This window comes from Canis aureus, chromosome 1, assembly GCF_053574225.1.
Source record: "Canis aureus isolate CA01 chromosome 1, VMU_Caureus_v.1.0, whole genome shotgun sequence".
In the NCBI taxonomy this organism is placed as follows: Eukaryota; Metazoa; Chordata; class Mammalia; order Carnivora; family Canidae; genus Canis; species Canis aureus.
In genome coordinates this window covers 119,962,790-119,979,830 of record NC_135611.1, presented here as the reverse complement: position 1 = coordinate 119,979,830, position 17,041 = coordinate 119,962,790, and the positions used below count along the sequence as shown (strand labels likewise).

The following is a 17,041-nucleotide window of genomic DNA, read 5'->3' as shown; positions in this document are numbered from 1 at the left end:
ATTTTCCCTCTGAGCAGAGCACATTAGATCTGAATGTGATATTTTGCATCCCTCCTGCTATTCCAGGGTTTATTGTTTGCTTCTGTTCTTGCTCTTGGCTACAGTTCAGATAACTGAGGTCACAGAATGTCCCCTGCAGATACATACATAAACTGGTACTGCATCACCACAGAGCCCCCTAGGGCCGACATGGCAGTGTGCGGCTCTCGAGATTGTGCTGTGTTGGTTAAGACCCCACCAAAGTTTGCTACACGCTCTAGCACCTGGTCATCTCACTCAGGGGTGACCAGCCTTTGGGAAAACTAGCTGATATCAAAATAGACATTTTTAGCTACAGAACAATGGTGTCATTCTACAGTGAAGAGACTAGTGTATCCCATTTTAAGAGACTTAACCCCTCCCTGAATAGTTTCTCTTCTGTAAAAGGACGTAACTATTTCCACCTTGTAAGGCTTTATGAGGATTATACAGCTAATACTTAGAGTTCCTAATGCCTCACACACAGCCCATGCTTAATATCATTATTATTACAACTTCTAGGATTGCATAACTATTACCTGAATCTCCCAAGCTAGAACTTAACTCCTTCCTGTCCCTTGCTCTGCGTATTGAACCAATTACCACATTACATCAAGTCTACCTCCTAAATACTCTGTAAATCATTCTTTTCTCCCACCTCATCCTCTCTCCATGGCCACTCTCTTAGTTTAGGCCTTCATCAGTTCTTGCCTAGCACAGTCCGGGAGTCTCCAGTCCAGCGCCATCCAATCGAGTCACTATGCCGCTGTTAGGGTTACCTTTAAGGACACGAACTCAATCATTTCACCACCTTCCACAGCTTCCCATGTCTCACGGCACCAGAATCACCCGGGGAGTCGGGGACTGTGAAAATACATGCTCCAGGGTGCCACTCCAGACTCTGCAACAGATTCTGAAATGATGTTCTCCGAGCAGAGAGCCAACTGCATTTAGGAAGCAGTTCAGAAAGGGGTTCCCGTGGATTCTGCAGGCTCAAGGTAGATGAGAGTCAGGAAACCCTCTCACTGGATATACGCCCTCTCTTGGCCTCCATATGTGCGCTTTTCTCAGTATGTGGCCCCGTTTTTGTTTGTTTCTGGGATACAGCTAATACTGGGATTTGCACCTTTAGAAAACAATGCTAAAAAAAAAAAAAAGCTGGCACTGCCACCTGTGGATTCTCCCCCAGGAAATAACAGACATTAAAAGGATTGCTCTTCAGTGAGGCCCACCAACAGTCTAGATTTCATACAAAAGCACAACAAGGGAACCCTGGGTGGCGCAGCGGTTTAGCGCCTGCCTTTGGCCCAGGGCGTGATCCTGGAGACCCGGGATCGAATCCCACGTCGGGCTCCCGGTGCATGGAGCCTGCTTCTCCCTCCTCCTGTGTCTCTGCCTCTCTCTCTCTCTCTCTGTGACTATCATAAATAAATAAAAATTGAAAAAAAAATTAAAAAAAACAAAAGCACAACAAATGTCATAATAGCATTTGTGGGAGGAGCTGCTGGCAACTGAGGAGTTGTAAAAGAGAAGACAAGCCGGCTTTCTCTGGGACGTGAGTGTATTCCAACCACTAAGACAGCGAAGCGGAGAAAAATTCCCATCCCTAGGTCTGGGTTTAACATCTCCCATCAAGGTGGAAATCATCAAATGATCTAAGATGCTTAAGGTGGTCCCAGGTGCCCTGGCAATAAAAGGTGTCCAGAACACAAGACGGATTACCCCGAGGGGCAGGAACCCAAGGACCTTTCACATGCAGGCCTAGCAGTGGGGGAACTCCTAATTTGGGTGAGGTTCCTCCATCGGGTCCTCAGGGGTGGGGTCAGGTGAGCCTGCAAAGCTTAGAGACCTACCCTTTGGACCTTCTCTGCCAAGGAGAACATACTTCCGTGTTCACCCGCCGTCCAAGGGATTAAGTCTTAGTTCTTGGTCGTTTGGTGGTGTAGGTGTCACCAGGCCTGGTGGCAAAGCTGCACTGCATTTCTACCACGCGGGTCACGTACACCCCTAAGCACTTTAAAAAAAAAAAAAGATTTTATTTTTGAGAGAGAGAGAGAGGCAGAGACCCAGGCAGAGGGAGAAGCAGGCTCCGTGCAGGGAGCCCGAGGCGGGACTCGATCCCGGGTCCCCAGGATCACGCCCTGGGCTGCAGGCGGCGCTAAGCCCCTGAGCCACCCGGGCTGCACCGCCCCCCCCCCTTTTTTTAGAGACTATTTATTCATGAGAGACCTGCAGGGAGGGGCAGGGACGCAGGCAGAGGAGAAGCGGGCTCCCCACGTGCCGGACTCGCCCCCGGGACCGCGAGGTCACGCCCCGCCCCCCCCGCCCCCCCCCGCGCGCGGCCGCCCCGGGTCCCAGCGTCCCGGGCCCGGCCCCACCGACGCCCCGCGGGGCGGCGCCGCTTCGCCCCTCCCCCGGGGCCTTGGTCCCCCGCGCGCCACGCCCCGAGCCTGGGTCTGCGCGCCCCGCACGAGCTCCCGCCGCCCGCCATGAGCGGCTCCCTGCGGCCCGGGGCCAGCGGCTGGCGGCGGGCGGCCACGGTGGTGCTGGCGGCCGGCTGGACGCGCCCGAGCCCCGCCGCGCCCCCGCTGCCCCCGCTGCCCGCCGGCGGCTTCCGCCTGCTGCTGCTGCAGCGCTGCCAGGCCCAGGGCTTCCTGCCCGGCGCGTACGTCTTCCCGGGCGGCGTGCAGGACGCGGCCGACCGCTCGGCCGACTGGCTGCGCCTGTTCGCGCCGCACCACGGCCCGCCGCGCTTCGGCCTGCGCCCCGCGCGCCCCCCGCCGCGCCCGTTCCCGGGCCTGCCCGACGCCGACGGGGCGGCCGCGACGCAGCCCGACGACGCGGCCCCCGCGGCGCTGCCCGATGACGTGGCCGCCCGCGTGTGCGCCGTCCGCGAGGCGTTCGAGGAGGCCGGCGTGCTGCTGCTGCGGCCCCGCGGCGCCCCGCCCGCCGCGCCCGAGCCGGCCCGGGCCCTGCCGCCGCCCCCGGGGCTGGACGCCTGGCGCGAGCGCGTGCGCCGCGACCCGCGCCTCTTCCTCAGCCTGTGCGAGCAGCTCGACTGCACGCCCGACATCTGGGCGCTGCACGACTGGGGCGGCTGGCTCACGCCCTTCTCGCGCGCCGGCGGCCGCCGCTTCGACACGTCCTTCTTCATGTGCTGCCTGAGCGAGCCGCCGCCGGTGCGGCCGGACGGGAGCGAGGTGGTGCGCTGCCAGGTGGGGCGCCCGGGCCGCAGTGCACGGGGATGGAGTGAGCGGCGGGGCGCCGGGGGCAGCGTGCGCCTTGCTGACCCCCCGCCTGATCTGAGCTGCGGGGAGCCGGGGCAGCGTGCGCCTTGCTGACCCCCCGCCTGACCTGAGCTGCGGGGGGCCCGGGGCAGCGTGCGCCTTGCTGACCCCCCCCCCCCCGCCTGATCTGAGCTGCGGGGGGCCGGGGGCAGCGGGGGGCCCGGGGCAGCGTGCACCTTGCTGATCCCCCGCCTGACCTGAGCTGCGGGGGGCCCGGGGCAGCGTGCGCCTTGCTGACCCCCCGCCTGACCTGAGCTGCAGGGGGCCGGGGGTAGCGTGCACCTTGCTGACCCCCCGCCTGATCTGAGCTGCGGGGGGCCCGGGGCAGCGTGCGCCTTGCTGACCCCCCCCCCCCCCGCCTGATCTGAGCTGCGGGGGGCCGGGGGCAGCTGGGGGCCGGGGGCAGCGGGGGGCCCGGGGCAGCGTGCACCTTGCTGACCCCCCCGCCTGATCTGAGCTGCAGGGTTCCCGGGGCAGCGTGCACCTTGCTGACCTCCCGCCCGACCTGAGCTGCAGGGGTCCCGGGGCAGGGTGCGCCTTGCTGACCGCCCCCCCACGCCTGACCTGAGCTGCAGGGGTCCCGGGGCAGGGTTCGCCTTGCTGACCCCCCGCCTGATCTGAGCTGCAGGGGTCCCGGGGCAGCGTGCACCTTGCTGACCCCCCGCCCGATGGGGAGCTTGCCCCCCCCCCCCCCTCCCCCGGCTCCTGCGCAGCTCTCCTTAGGTAGTGAGTAGCCAGCTGGGAGGGGGATGGAGGGGCGGGTCAGAAACCAGAGGTGACCTTTCCACCAAATGCATAAGGCTTTCTGCAGCATCCTCAAGTTGTGAGGTTGAAAACTGAACCAAATCCCCCTGGGTGTAGCTGCAGTGTGGGCATGGCAGCCGAGCCATGCAGCCCCCAACCCCGTAGGCCAAGCCAGCACCTGGCTGGAGGGCTCCCTGCTTTCCCCAGCTGCTTCGGGTCTGGAGACCGGGAGGCCCTGTGCTCCCCACCCCCACCCCAAGGGGGGAGCTGCACGGAGCTGCTCAGCTGCCAGGCTCCTTCCTAAGCACTTCGCCTGTGGTTGCCTCATGTCATGCCCACGCAGTCTAGTTATGCCCCAGGACAACGCACTTTACTGTGATTGAGGCCCTAAACGTATTGAGATTTGTTTTGTGGCCACAAGTAGGAGTCCGTCGTGGTAAATGTTCCCTTTGCACCTAAAAAAGAATAATGCTGTGCCGGGTGCAGTGCTTGCAAAAACATCAATTTGGTTAAATTCGTTGGTGGCGCCTTTCAGTTCTTCCGTACGGTTTCCTTGTTCTATCGGATACTGATAGGAAGGCTGGAAAAAAAGTCTTTTTATATTTTTTATTTATTTATTCATGAGAGAGAAGGAGAGGCAGGCTCCATGCAGGGAGCCTGATGTGGGACTCGAACCCAGGTCTCCAAGATCACGTTCTGGGCCGAAGGCGGTGCTAAACTGCTGAGTCACCCGGACTGCCCAGATATTTTCTTTTTTTTAAGTAACCTCTACACTCAACATGGGGCTTGTATTCACAACTCTGAGATCAAGAGTTGCAAGCTCTACTGGCCAAGCAAGCCTGGCGCCCCAGGAATAGGGACATTTCTAATGAGTAATTGTAGATATCTTTTTCTCTTTTAGTTCTGTCAAGTTTTCTTTCATGCATTTTTTTTTTTTAAGATTTTATTTATTTATTCATGAGAGACCCAGAGAGAGAGACACACACACACACAGTCAGAGGGAGAAGCAGGCTTCCCTGCAGGGAGCCCGATGCGGGACTCTATCCCAGGTCTCCAGGATCAGGCCCTGGGCTGAAGGCAGTGCTAAACCGCTGAGCCACCGGGGCTGCCCACATTTCAGATCTTCTGATAGTGAATCTTGTAAATTGTGTTTATCTGAAAAATATTTTGCCTTCATTTTTTTTTTTTTTAAGTATTTTTGGCCGGGTGCAAAATGATAGTCACTACTTAAAGATGTTGCTTTGGTATATTCTAATTGGTGTAATTTATAATGAGAAGTCTGCTTTTAACTATTTGTTTCTCTGTACACAATATAGGGTTCTTTTTTTTTCTTTTTTTTTTCTTTTTTTTGGTGTGTGTGGCTCCTCTAAATATTTCCTCTTAATCATTGGTGTTCATCAATTTGATCACTATTGTGCATGGTTTTCTTTTTTGTCTTATTTGTTCCTTCAGATATTTTTCACCTTCCTCTATTTCCTGGGATTCCAATTACACATTTACATTGGACCACTTGATAATGTCACTGATACCTTTTTCACTTTTTCTTCAAATATTTTTCTCTCTGTGCCTTATTTTGAATAGATTCTATTGCTACATTTTCAGGTTCTCTCTCTCATATGTAGCATCTAGTCTGCTGTACTATCCTGTGTATTTTTCACTTCAGATCTTTTTCATTAACAAACCTCTTGAGGAGGGGGAAGGTTTGTTATCAAGTCTTTTCATGTTGTCTCAGAGGAATCAAGCAAGGCACATTAATGAATTAATTATACAACTTTGTTCGATTTGGGTAGCACTCCAATGATTTCCAATCTTTGATTGCGTTTGGAATAAGCCCTGACCTTTATCTTCCACAGTGGTCATCTCCATCAGAGGCAACTGAGAGTTTCATGAAAAAAGAAATTTGGCTGGTACCTCCACAATTCTATGAAATAAGAAGACTCGCTAACTTTACCTCTCTCTCTGACTTGCACAAATTTTGTTTGGACGGTACATCGGAAGGAATAGAAAAATGGATGCCAATCACGTTTTTAACTGCTAATGCAATGGTCCAGCTTTTACCAGGTAAGTCAGTGAAGCATCAGTGCTTTCTCATATTTAGTGGTCATATTTAATGCACGGGGCTGTATGGAAGTATTGCGTAACACAGACATAAATTACCGTCTGCTTTACACAATGCAGCAGTTTATTAAGTAAGGTCAAAGTCTATAAGATATCCATAGTGTTTATTATAACCAGAAGTTCTGAATAACTCACTTTATACATGTGCATATATGTTCATTTAAATGTTTCCTAGACATTGACAAAGTTCTTTCTTATATATTATCTTACTTTCTTACATTTTAGTTTTGTTTTTTTGTTTTTTTTGTTTTTTACTTTTTACTTTTGAATGGTGAGAGCAAACTATGAAGTTGAGAACATCTGTTTTCGAGTACACTCTATTAAGAATTTGAATTATGAGAAATTGTCAGTTTATTTGAATTAGGGAGTTTGTTGGTGGTCGATTGTTGGGCAAGTGCCAGGCAGGGGTTTTATGGCAATTTAGAGTAGAACTTTGTGACCTGTCTCCCAGCTACTTGGCTCAGTTCTCAGAACAGCGATGATATTTGTTCCTCATCCTACAGTGGGATGGTTTAGCAGTTTTGACGTGTAAGTGTTAATTTCTGTAATTTAACCTTAAAATCCTTAGAACAGCCCACATAGAAACACAAAAATACATTGATATCACGGCCAGTATTAATACTGACTAGGATAAAGCAAGTCATGAGCTAGTCTAGAAGGGATAGTTTGTGATGAAAAAATACCAGTCATAAATATTTATGTGCCCAAAGAAAATTCTTGCCTGGTGACTGGGGAGGCGGGGCAAGTAGGTATTAAAAACACAAGAAAGAAATTTAGGTAAGCTCATAAAATTAGAGTTAACGCCTATCTCAGCTCCAAACACAACATAGAGGAAAATAAATAAGTACCAATGTATATGTGGCTAACGTTTTGGAATATCTTGTAAAATAACAGTGTGGAATCAAAATAACTATATTTCAGGAGATGAATTATACTCAGAAGATTCAGAATATTTAGAAAATGTTATGTCCTCTGGAGAAAAGATTGAAGACATCATGAAGGAAAGCAAGACGCTTCACCGACTAGTGTTATACAGCCACCATGTGTTTAATATCCACGTGACTATCCAGTCAAAGCATAAACATATTTATCCTAAGACCTACATCATAAGTAAGAGCCGTTTGTAGAGTACGCCTTATTTGTACTCGCTTAGTTGCCTGTTTGAAGCTGTCCTACCGAATACTGAGGGGTGACCAGACTTGCTTGGAACCTAAGGACCTGCCTGGAAGCTACAGTACAGACTTTCACATTTCAAGTCTACTGTAGCACTTCTTTGCTTATTTCGCCCTTCAAACCTTCTGGTAACATCCAGTATCAATAAAGCATTAACAATCTTGTTCCCAGAATGAGGAGAGGACGTTGCAGAAGGGTTCCTACTTCTGTGTTGTTTTATTATCAGCAGTTTAAGTAAGATGTTCTACTGCCATTGTCCGGTATATTCGCACTTTCCGTGATGTGCTTACGAGATGGATCCATGCCTTCCTTAGATGTGGTGCTGGAATTCGTCGAAGCATGTCTAATGAGGGTCAACAGGAGTAGACGGAGACAACCCTTCAGGCAACAGTGTCATTATTTTCTTGTTCTGCTAGCTTGATGATTTAACAGACAATTCTGGCTATTACCAAATGGCCTTAGTTACTAGGTTTACCCAGTGGGAAACAAGAAGCCATTAACAAAAGCCATAATTAGGGTTGCCTGGGTGACTCTGTCGGTTAAGCATCTCCCTTCAGCTCAGCTCATGATCCCAGGGTCCTGGGGTCGAGCCTCATGTCGGGCTCCCTGCTCAGTAGGGAGTCTGCTTCTCCCTCTGCCTTTCCCCCAGCTTGTATGCACGGTCTCTCTCTCACTCACTCACTCTCTCCCTCTCAAATAAACGAATAAAATCTTAAAAAAAAAAAAAGTAATTATTTTAACTCTGGAGCAGTAGCTAATGAATACAAAGAGATTAGAGAGAAGTAAAATCTAGTCATTCAGTGGTTTTTGTTAATGATGCTTATTTTCCGTGCTTTTAATATGGATAATTTTCTTCACGTTCTCTTAAGAGCAATACTGTTTATTGATTATTAAAGATGGGAAATGGCTAAGACATCAGTTCTGTTTCAGATCCTTGACTAGGTTATGCGTCATACAGTGGATTTTATGTTTCATGAAGTGTCTTTGTTTTCCTACCTATAAAATGGAGGTACTGATGAATAAGGAATATGTGGATTACTTAACCTTGGCTAGAGGAATACATCTAGATGAGTGGTTCACCCAGGGCACTTTGGCCGCTCAAGAGACCGTGAGCAGTGACTGGAAGCATTTTTGGTTGTCACAGCTGAGAACGAGATGCTTCTACCATCTAGTGAGGGGAGGCCAGGGTGAGGTTTAATATCCTAGGACAGCTGTCCACAACAATGATCTGGCCAAGGTTGGGAAACTCGATCTAAAGTAAAATCTGGGGATCCCTGGGTGGCGCAGCGGTTTAGCACCTGCCTTTGGCCCAGGGCGTGATCCTGGAGACCCGGGATCGAATCCCATGTCGGGCTCCCAGTGCATGGAGCCTGCTTCTCCCTCTGCCTATGTCTCTGCCTCTCTCTCTCTCTCTCTCTCTCTCTCTGTGACTATCATAAATAAATAAAAATTAAAAAAAAATAAAGTAAAATCTGTTTTCTGCAGTGAATGGTTCCGATGTCTAAATTTTGAGAACCATATACTGTTACCATTCCCTCTGGCTTCTGGATCTATAAAAGTTCTCCTCACTGGGGCAGCCCCGGTAGCTCAGCGGTTTAGCACCACCTTCGGCTCAGGGCCTGATCCTGGAGACCCGAGATCGAGTCCCTGCATGGAGCCTGCTTCTCCCTCTGCCTGTGTCTCTGCTCTCTCTGTGTCTCTCATGAATAAATAAATAAAATCTTTAAAAAAATAAAAAGTTCTCCTCACTGATGTCCGGCCTTGGGCATAATATTATTTCATTCTCACAGAAAATAGAATGTTACAGCTGGAAGAGAAGACACTGAACACCAATACTTGCCAGGTAGGAAACCGAGAAACAGATTAGCCCAGCGGCTAGTGCCATAGCCACGAGATCTTTTGTCAAGCAAGTGACATCTGCTTTACCTATTGCCCAAAGCAGACATGTTAACAATTCTACCCCCTGCGTCTTGGTGTCAGAGCCACCAAGGAAACCACAGCACAGCCAAGCACTGGGTGGAATGACGCTGTATTCACCGAGAAGAGGCAGAGCAGAGTCAGCTACCGCAGCGCATGCCAGTCCTCCACGGCCAGTCCTCCCTGCAGGCGACACTGGGCAGTTGACCTGCAAACACCCCTCTTGTCTCCTCCCGACAGTGGGCGGATACAGTAGTGGGATCGGCCACGTGTCCTATGATGCACGTGCTTACACAGAGCAAAGGAGGATGACGTTGAGTCTGAAACAGGGAAAGACATTCCCACACGAGGCCATGAGGCCAGCGCAGGCTGTGAGGACCCTTCCTGTCGGCAGGAGGGTGTTCAGGCTCGCTCACGTGGCTGGGAGAGGCTCACAAGACTCCCAACTCTCCTAGTCCTGCACCCTTTCTGCTGGAGTTACACAGCTCGGGGTGATCTTAGGAGATGTGACAAAGTAATGTGACTTCGTTTTGTTCGTAAAGATGTGTTTTTGTTGTCTTTTTCATCTGAATGGAACTTTGCCTCCTTCCAAGAATTCTTTGAGAGACTCACGTAACTGCCTACCTGTCGTGATATCCAAATGCCCCAACACATTGGGGATCCCTGGGTGGCTCAGCGGTTCAGTGCCTGACTTTGGCCCAGGGCGTGATCCTGGAGTCCCGGGATCGAGTCCTACGTCGGGCTCCCTGCATGGAGCCTGCTTCTCCCTCTGCCTGTGTCTCTGCCTCTCTCTCTCATGAATAAATAAATAAAATATTTTTTAAAAAATCTTAAAAAAAATGCCCCAACACAAAATAACAGGGCCGTCATCATGAGCTGATGGAGTGTTGTTTTAGAGCCTAGCTGGTGAGTGTTTGTGGCATTTACCGTATGCTCTTCCGGTACCAATACCTCCTGTATGTGAGGCACGTAGGCCTCAGATGCAGAAGGAGGAAGCTGATCACGTGTCCCTACTCCTTCTAGACCCCTTCCTGCCCCCACTGGCATCCCTGCTCCATGCCATCTCATCCAGGACGCAGCCAGGAAAACTTTTCTACAATACTAAACAGCCTTCTGCAACTGAAGTCACAAACTCAGGAATAAATATGAAGTCCATATGCATTTCCATTACCTTCTTTTGCTGATTCCTTTGAATGACTTCCATGAGAATCCATAACTGGGCAGGCATCAGCATTCCAGCTTAACATGTCTCGTCCTCCCAGCTGTTTGTTCCTAAAAATGAACAATAGTAGGGAGACACAAAGGGCTCAAGTGTAAGGAGACTTCTCTCCTGTGGGATAACTCCTATCTGGGCATACGTTGTTCCTGACCGTCCCTTCTCAAACCTCTATTTAGCTTTGAACCTCTCCGCAACATTTGGCCATTTTCCGCTCCTCCTTGCTTCTCTTCAGCTACTCGTTCTCTCCTAACTTGTAACCAATCTAGTACCCCCTCAGTACCTGTTCCCAGACCCTCTTGTATCCTTGGCTGATGGAAGCAACTTCCAGGTCACATCCTTTATAAAGGGAACTGCTTGCCCTCCACTTTCTCTTTTTCCTTCTCACTGGCTGAAAATTCTGACAACTGGAGCAGCTCCCTGGGACCCAGAGACCAAAGCCAGATGTTAGGACGGGACTGCCTGCCAGACTTGGACTGCTCACCTCTTGCTTGTTCCGTGAAAGAAAATATAAGCCACTTGGGGCACCTGGGTGACTCTGCAGTTAGGCGTCTGCCTTTGGCTCAGGGCCTGATCCTGGAGACCCGGGATCGAGTCCCGCGTCGGGCTCCCTGCATCGAGCCTGCTTCTCCCTCTGCCTGTGCCTGTACCTCTCTCTCTATCTGGGTCTCTCATGAATAAATAAATAAAATCATATAATCTTTAAGATTGTATTTATTTATTCATGGGAGACCCAAAGAGAGAGGCCGAGACCCAGGCAGAGGGTGAAGCAGGCTCCATGCAGGGACCCCCATGCAGGTCTTGATCCTGGGACCCCAGGGTCACACCCTGAGCCAAAGGCAGACGCCTAACCGCTGAGCCACCCAGGGAGCCCCATAAATCCTATAATCAAATATATATAAGCCACTATATTTTGGGGTCTCTTTGGTAAAACAGTTAAGCTTGTTTCCTAACTTATAATTGTCCCTTTTAAGCACAGTCTCCCCTATATTAGAAATCTACCAGTGATTTAAGCTAAAAAATATTAGTCATTCTTGATTCCTCCTTTTCCTTGATTTGTACACCCAGGTGACCAGCAAGTCCCGTTGATTCTGTTGCCCACAGTTACCTGGACTATCCCATCTTGTCCTCTGCACTGCCATCGCCTCAGCTATAGCTCACCTTGCCAACTCGAGCAGCCCTGTAACAAATGTAAGAACTAGTCTCTCCATCCCCATTCTCAAGCTCATGACGTGTTCTCTCCTATTGAACTGGAAAAGTGCTCTCGGTATAAAAATGTGAGCCATGTCCTGTCACTGCCTTCATTAAAACCCGTCAGTGGCTTTTTTCTCTGACCTCATACACTCTTCTCCTACACTCCCATCAGAAGGGTCTTCTTTCTGTTCCTTGATTACTCAAAGTCCTTTCCCACCTCGGGATCTTTGCACATACTGTCGCCTTGAAACAAACCTGGATCTCTGAACTATTTTTGTTCTGGAGTCTCTCTGTTACTACTGCCCCAGGAAAACAGGTGAGGATGAGCATCCAACATGTGGATCATTTATATCTATAAAAGAAAATTCTAGGACAAAGAGAAGATAAACATTGTTTAGAGAAGAGAATAAAGTTTCCTGGAGCTGAAGAAAAATGTTAATCTTCAGATAAAAAGATCCTGTTGCTGTCAAAGGAGAATTAACAAAAATGGTCCAATAGCTGGATGGTATTTTGAATTTCAAAGATAAAGAATGCACAGATTTTCAGGAAGAAAAAGAGAAGATGGTCCACAAAACCAGGCTTCTATGTATGTGTCACACTATATAACAGGGTATACCGAGCCATATTTGTTGCTGACCAGTATTAAATGCACCCCTATAAGCCTTATAGCCTATTTGGCCACGGCTTAATTTTTTTTTTTAATCCTGGGTTTTACTTGGTGGCTTTTCTTTTTTTTTTTTAATTAATTAATTAATTAATTATTTTTAACTTGGTGGCTTTTTATTTGAGATTTCAGCACCTATGTTGACATGTGAAATTAGTCTATAACTCTTTGTGTTATCTTTCTCCGGTTTTAATATTGGGACTTATGCAGGTTAAGTCCTTATGAAAATGCACTGGGAATAATCTTTTCATCTTATATCACGAAGCAGTTTTCTAAAAGATTTTATTTTTAAGCCATCTGTACACACAATGTGGGGCTGGAACCCCCAACCCTGAGATCAAGGATCACAGGCTTTGCCGACTAAGCCAGCCAGACACCCTTGTGGAGTATTTTTTTTAATTCATTATTGAGGTATAATCAATATATTGCATCACTTTTAGGTGTACGACACAATGATTCGATATCTGTATATATCTTGAAATGATCACTACAATAAGTCTAGCTGACCTCTGTCCCCATACATAGCCACAAAAAAATTGATTTCTGTTGATGAGACCTTTTAAGATCTACTCTTAACAATTTTCAAATACATAATACAATATTATTAACTATTAATCACCATGCTGTACATCACATACCCATGACTTTTTTATTTTGGAGTGATGTCCAAAACAAGGCTCCCTACTAGCTAGTGGGTGGGTGTGTTGGGGAAACAGGTTACAGGTACAGATACTGATCCCCTTCAGCCTCAAAGGGCAGGGAGCTCCCGCTGCAGCAGTTCTGACTCTTCACCCCAGCATGATGGAGAGACACTTCCATTTTCCTTGGGTTGTGTTGTGAAAAAGTTTGGGAAACGTCACATTGTAGCATGGGTTCTAGTCAAAAGAAAAAAACGTGTTGACCCCAACTAACCTGGGAGATAGCTGTACTCCGCACCCTCTATGGGGCTTGGGAACTCCTGGCACCTCCTGTTTAAATAAGATCTGGTCCTTTCGCATCTCTTTCAGGTGAGTTGGTCCTGCCAGGTGCCTCCACTGGGGGAGAAGCTGGTTAGCCCAGGTCAGCCACAGGTGTACGCATGCTTGGCAGCTGTGTCTCCCTCAGGACTGGAAGTCCACACACTTCTCTCCAACTCTCCTGCCTGAGACCTGACGCCAATGATGTCACCTGACCTTGTGAAATCTATAACAGACTTTTAGGGCTGGACGCTTTTGTGAGCATCGTTTCCCAAAAACCTACGCCCCACAAGCGTCGTACTCTCTTAAAACTGGTGTCATTTTTTTGCCATCTCGTTGGTTCCCCTGACTAGCAAATTAATACCTTTGGACATGGGCTTACTTTTTTTTTTTTTTTCCCACAATCAAGATATTGAGGAATTCACCTATAAAACCACGTAAGCCTGACTTTTAATGATCTTATTCTAGCTGTGCTTCCTTTGATTTTTAAGGACTCTTCATTTCTCTTATTTGTTGGCTTGTTCAAGTGTCAGAGAGAGATTCCTGAGATAGTAATGACAGCCTCCCCTCCCTGAGTGCTTCTTGGGTGCCCTTTATTTCACATAGAGTGACCCCATCTAATCGTCTCATTTTTTTTTTTTTAGGTGAGAAAAACTGAGGCGTCCAGATGTTCCAAATTTAGAGAACTCCTGGGCGCCCCAACAACATCAACACGCGCGGGTTGGAGCCCCCGTCCAGGGGGGCTGCGGTTTGGTGACCGGAGTGGCCAGCGACAGTCTGGGGGAGCCCTGCCACCTAAGGGCCAGGTGGGAGGAAATCTGGGACCGAAGCAGGAGGTGGAGGTGGAGGGGGTGGGGGTGCGGGGAGGGGGGTGTCCCCAGCTCTGCATTGGCGGCCTGCGCGCGGCTTCCTGACCCCTGAGGCCTCCAGGTGGGTCGGGGAGGGGGGCGGGGGGAGCCCGCTGGGGTCGGGGCGGCCACGTGACCCGGGCCCCGCCCCGCCGCCCCCTGCGCAGGGAGGCCGGCGGTTGCCCGGGCCGTTGGCGGGCGGGCCTTCTGGAAGGCTCGAGGCGTGCGCGGTGGCCGAGCCCCAGGGCGCGGACGGGCGGGCCTGCGGGGCCCCGACGGCGGGATCGGCCGGCACCGCCTTGCGAGGGAGCGGCGGCCCGGAGGCCCGGCAGGGGCGCGGGAAGATGCTCGAGGTGCTGGTGCTGAAGGTGAGCGAGCGCCCCGCCCCGCGCCGCCCCGGCCCCGCGCAGGGGCCGCCCCGGGCTCCGGGCTCCCGGCTCCCGGCTCCCGGCTCGCGGGTGGGCTGCCGCGTGCGCCCCGGGCCCCCGCCTGCGCATCCTCCACGCGCCCTTCCGCCCCGGGGCGCCCGCGTATGGCCAGGGACACGGGGTGCAAAGGCACTCGTGGCCCCCGGCCCCGAAACTCCTCGGTGCTCCCCCGCTCCCCGGCCCGGGACTTGGGGGCCGCCCGACGGCTCCTCTCCCGCGCGCACCTCGGCCGCGGGGCAACCACCGCTCCACGCGCGCCCGGCCCGGCCGCCCCGGGAACCCCGCCCGCGCCGCCCCCGGCCTCTGGGGGCCCCTCCCCGCGCGTGCGCCCCGGCTCCGGTGATGCTCGGTACCCCCCCCCCCCCCCCGCTCCGGTAATGCTCGGGCCCCCCGGGGCTCCGGTGATGCTCGGTACCCCCCCCCCCCCCCCGCTCCGGTGATGCTCGGGCCCCCGGGGCTCCGGTGATGCTCGGTACCCCCCGCCCCCGCTCCGGTGATGCTCGGGCCCCCGGGGCTCCGGTGATGCTCGGTACCCCCCGCCCCCGCTCCGGTGATGCTCGGGCCCCCGGGGCTCCGGTGATGCTCGGTCCCGGCGGGGGGGGGGAGGGGGGGTGGGACCTGCCCGCAGCTGCAGTTTCAGCCGCAGTTTCGTGTCTCCGGTAAGATGGTGTAGACTTACCTGCATCTCAGGTGAGATGGGGAGACTGAGGCATACTGTGTTCACAAGGTGACTTGGAGGGAGGAGTTTAGATACCAGAGAAAAGGGCTGGCTTTCAGTCCCTTGGAAAAGGAAATCCAAACCTTTTTTTTTTTTTTTTTAAATCATGCTTCTTTGGGCAGAGGAGAGGAACGTAGCAAATGATGGGATTTTGAAAAACCATCAACTTTCCCTCTCTTGTTTTAGGGCTTAGGTAGGTGATTTCTATGAGGAGAGATCACGAACATTTGAAGCATCTGATTATCAAAGAGGATTCATTCCAAGACTTTTAGGGGTTTCAGATCCAATTAGCAGGCCCCTCTCCATCGCCAGTCCTAAATAGGCATCTCCAGTTTCTCCTTTGGAAAGACAGGGCTCTTCTAGGGTTGTGGATCCTACTACATGCAAAATCCCCTGGGACAGAATTTTTGGCAAGGGGGCGGGTATTGCTTTCTCCCTGCCTCAGACTGGGGAAGCAACCCCTGTCTTGGATCCTTTTCTCTACCTGTATCCTGTCAGCTCTGGTCTGTCCACACCTCCAGTTCTTACCTGTTCACCCTCAGCAGAGTTTCTGTGCAATATGGGAGTAGTTCACATCATTAGAAATTATTTTAAAATTTTTAAAAGTTAACAGTTAATATTTGTTGTAAGAGATTTTAGAAATAAAAACATAAAGACATAACTAGCATTGCAAGGCTGTTAGGGTGAGTCTAGTGAAGAAAAAGGTGTTGATTAAAAATATGTATTAAAGCAGTGCAGGCAACGTGCCACGGTCAGGAGTGCAGTGAAACGCGGGGGGGGGGGGGGGAATGGTGTACGTGGGCTTGTTCTCCCAGCAGGGCTGCAGGAGAAAAGGATTAGCCATGGCATCTTGGATAAGAAAGGTGATCGGACTGGAAAAGCCCCAGGGCCTTTGGTCTAACAGTCAAGCTGTGTTCCAGCCAACCACCTTTCTGGACAGCAACGCGCAGACCCTTCAAGTGGACAGCTTGTGCCAGGAGGGGTGGCAGGAGCTAAGCAAACACGGGTGACACGGGTGAAATTCTGAAAGCTGCAGGCTGTGGTAAAACAGCTGTTCTCTGACTCACATGAACGATTTCAGTGCTGTCCATGGAATCCACAAACAGCATCTCAGGAGTGGGTTTTCCTACCAAAGGAGGCCGCGTTGAGATTGAAAGTCCAAGGACCTCTCCTGTCAATATGACTATAAGTGGGCCAAGGCTTACTGTTTGGTTTGGAATTGTCACGGCATTTTAAAATTAACATCTTAATTTTTTTTTTAACATCTTAATTTTTACAATCTACCTTGGCAAGTGTGTTCGACTAAAATATGTGGAGTTATTATGGAAATACCATACGCTAAGGGGAATTGAACAGAAATCAAAAATTAGATGATGTTATAAATCACACTTGGACACACATATTACCGAATATGGGGAATGAGACGCTCACCACATAATTACTCGGAAGTGAAAGTAAAAGGAAATAACAAATAATGTAGGAAACAACATAGAAAAGGTAGATCAGTCATTCCTGAGAAATAATAAAGAACACGTCTAATTCAATTAAACCCTATTAACGATGTGGAATATCTAGTTCTCTTGCCAGATAAATGATTCTGCTTTTGCTTGAATAAAATATAAGTATTTTGAGTTTGGATGTTAGGGGTAAAGGAGAAGAAAGTGGACCAAAATTTTACATAGATGATATTTTTCTAATGGAAATACAACAGACACGCAAGGGAGAAAAATGTGTAAGGCTGGTGTTTACAATGTGGGCAG

The 17,041-nt window shown here is 50.4% G+C and overlaps 2 protein-coding genes and 2 long non-coding RNA genes across 8 annotated transcripts in view; 2 read left to right on the top strand and 2 right to left on the bottom strand.

Annotated features, from left to right (window-relative positions):
- Positions 1-1,167: 1,167 nt before the first annotated feature.
- LOC144288600 (uncharacterized) lies at positions 1,168-2,845 on the bottom strand. The gene is made up of 3 exons (XR_013356568.1): positions 2,688-2,845; positions 1,872-2,032; positions 1,168-1,702 (listed from the first exon to the last, which is right to left on the bottom strand). It is a non-coding gene; the product is annotated as an uncharacterized LOC144288600 (long non-coding RNA).
- On the top strand, positions 2,493-8,258 carry NUDT19 (nudix hydrolase 19). The gene is made up of 3 exons (XM_077856210.1): positions 2,493-3,233; positions 5,903-6,110; positions 7,089-8,258. The coding sequence occupies exons 1-3, from the start codon at positions 2,508-2,510 to the stop codon at positions 7,292-7,294; spliced, it is 1,140 nt and encodes a 379-aa protein (XP_077712336.1). The 5' UTR covers positions 2,493-2,507; the 3' UTR covers positions 7,295-8,258.
- Positions 8,259-9,214: 956 nt separating this feature from the next.
- LOC144288607 (uncharacterized) lies at positions 9,215-15,320 on the bottom strand. The gene is made up of 3 exons (XR_013356573.1): positions 15,243-15,320; positions 10,429-10,529; positions 9,215-9,577 (listed from the first exon to the last, which is right to left on the bottom strand). It is a non-coding gene; the product is annotated as an uncharacterized LOC144288607 (long non-coding RNA).
- Positions 13,973-17,041, top strand: part of TDRD12 (tudor domain containing 12) — a 70,740-nt gene continuing 67,671 nt past the window's right edge. For 2 of the 5 annotated variants that reach the window (XM_077856173.1, XM_077856183.1), the window contains exon 1: positions 14,352-14,503. In XM_077856173.1, coding sequence (XP_077712299.1) covers positions 14,480-14,503 — 24 coding nt within the window. In that variant the 5' untranslated portion in view covers positions 14,352-14,479. Of the gene's footprint in view, positions 14,094-14,350; positions 14,504-17,041 lie in introns of those variants that run through there. The other 3 variants (XM_077856163.1, XM_077856190.1, XM_077856157.1) reach the window with 3 other exon arrangements.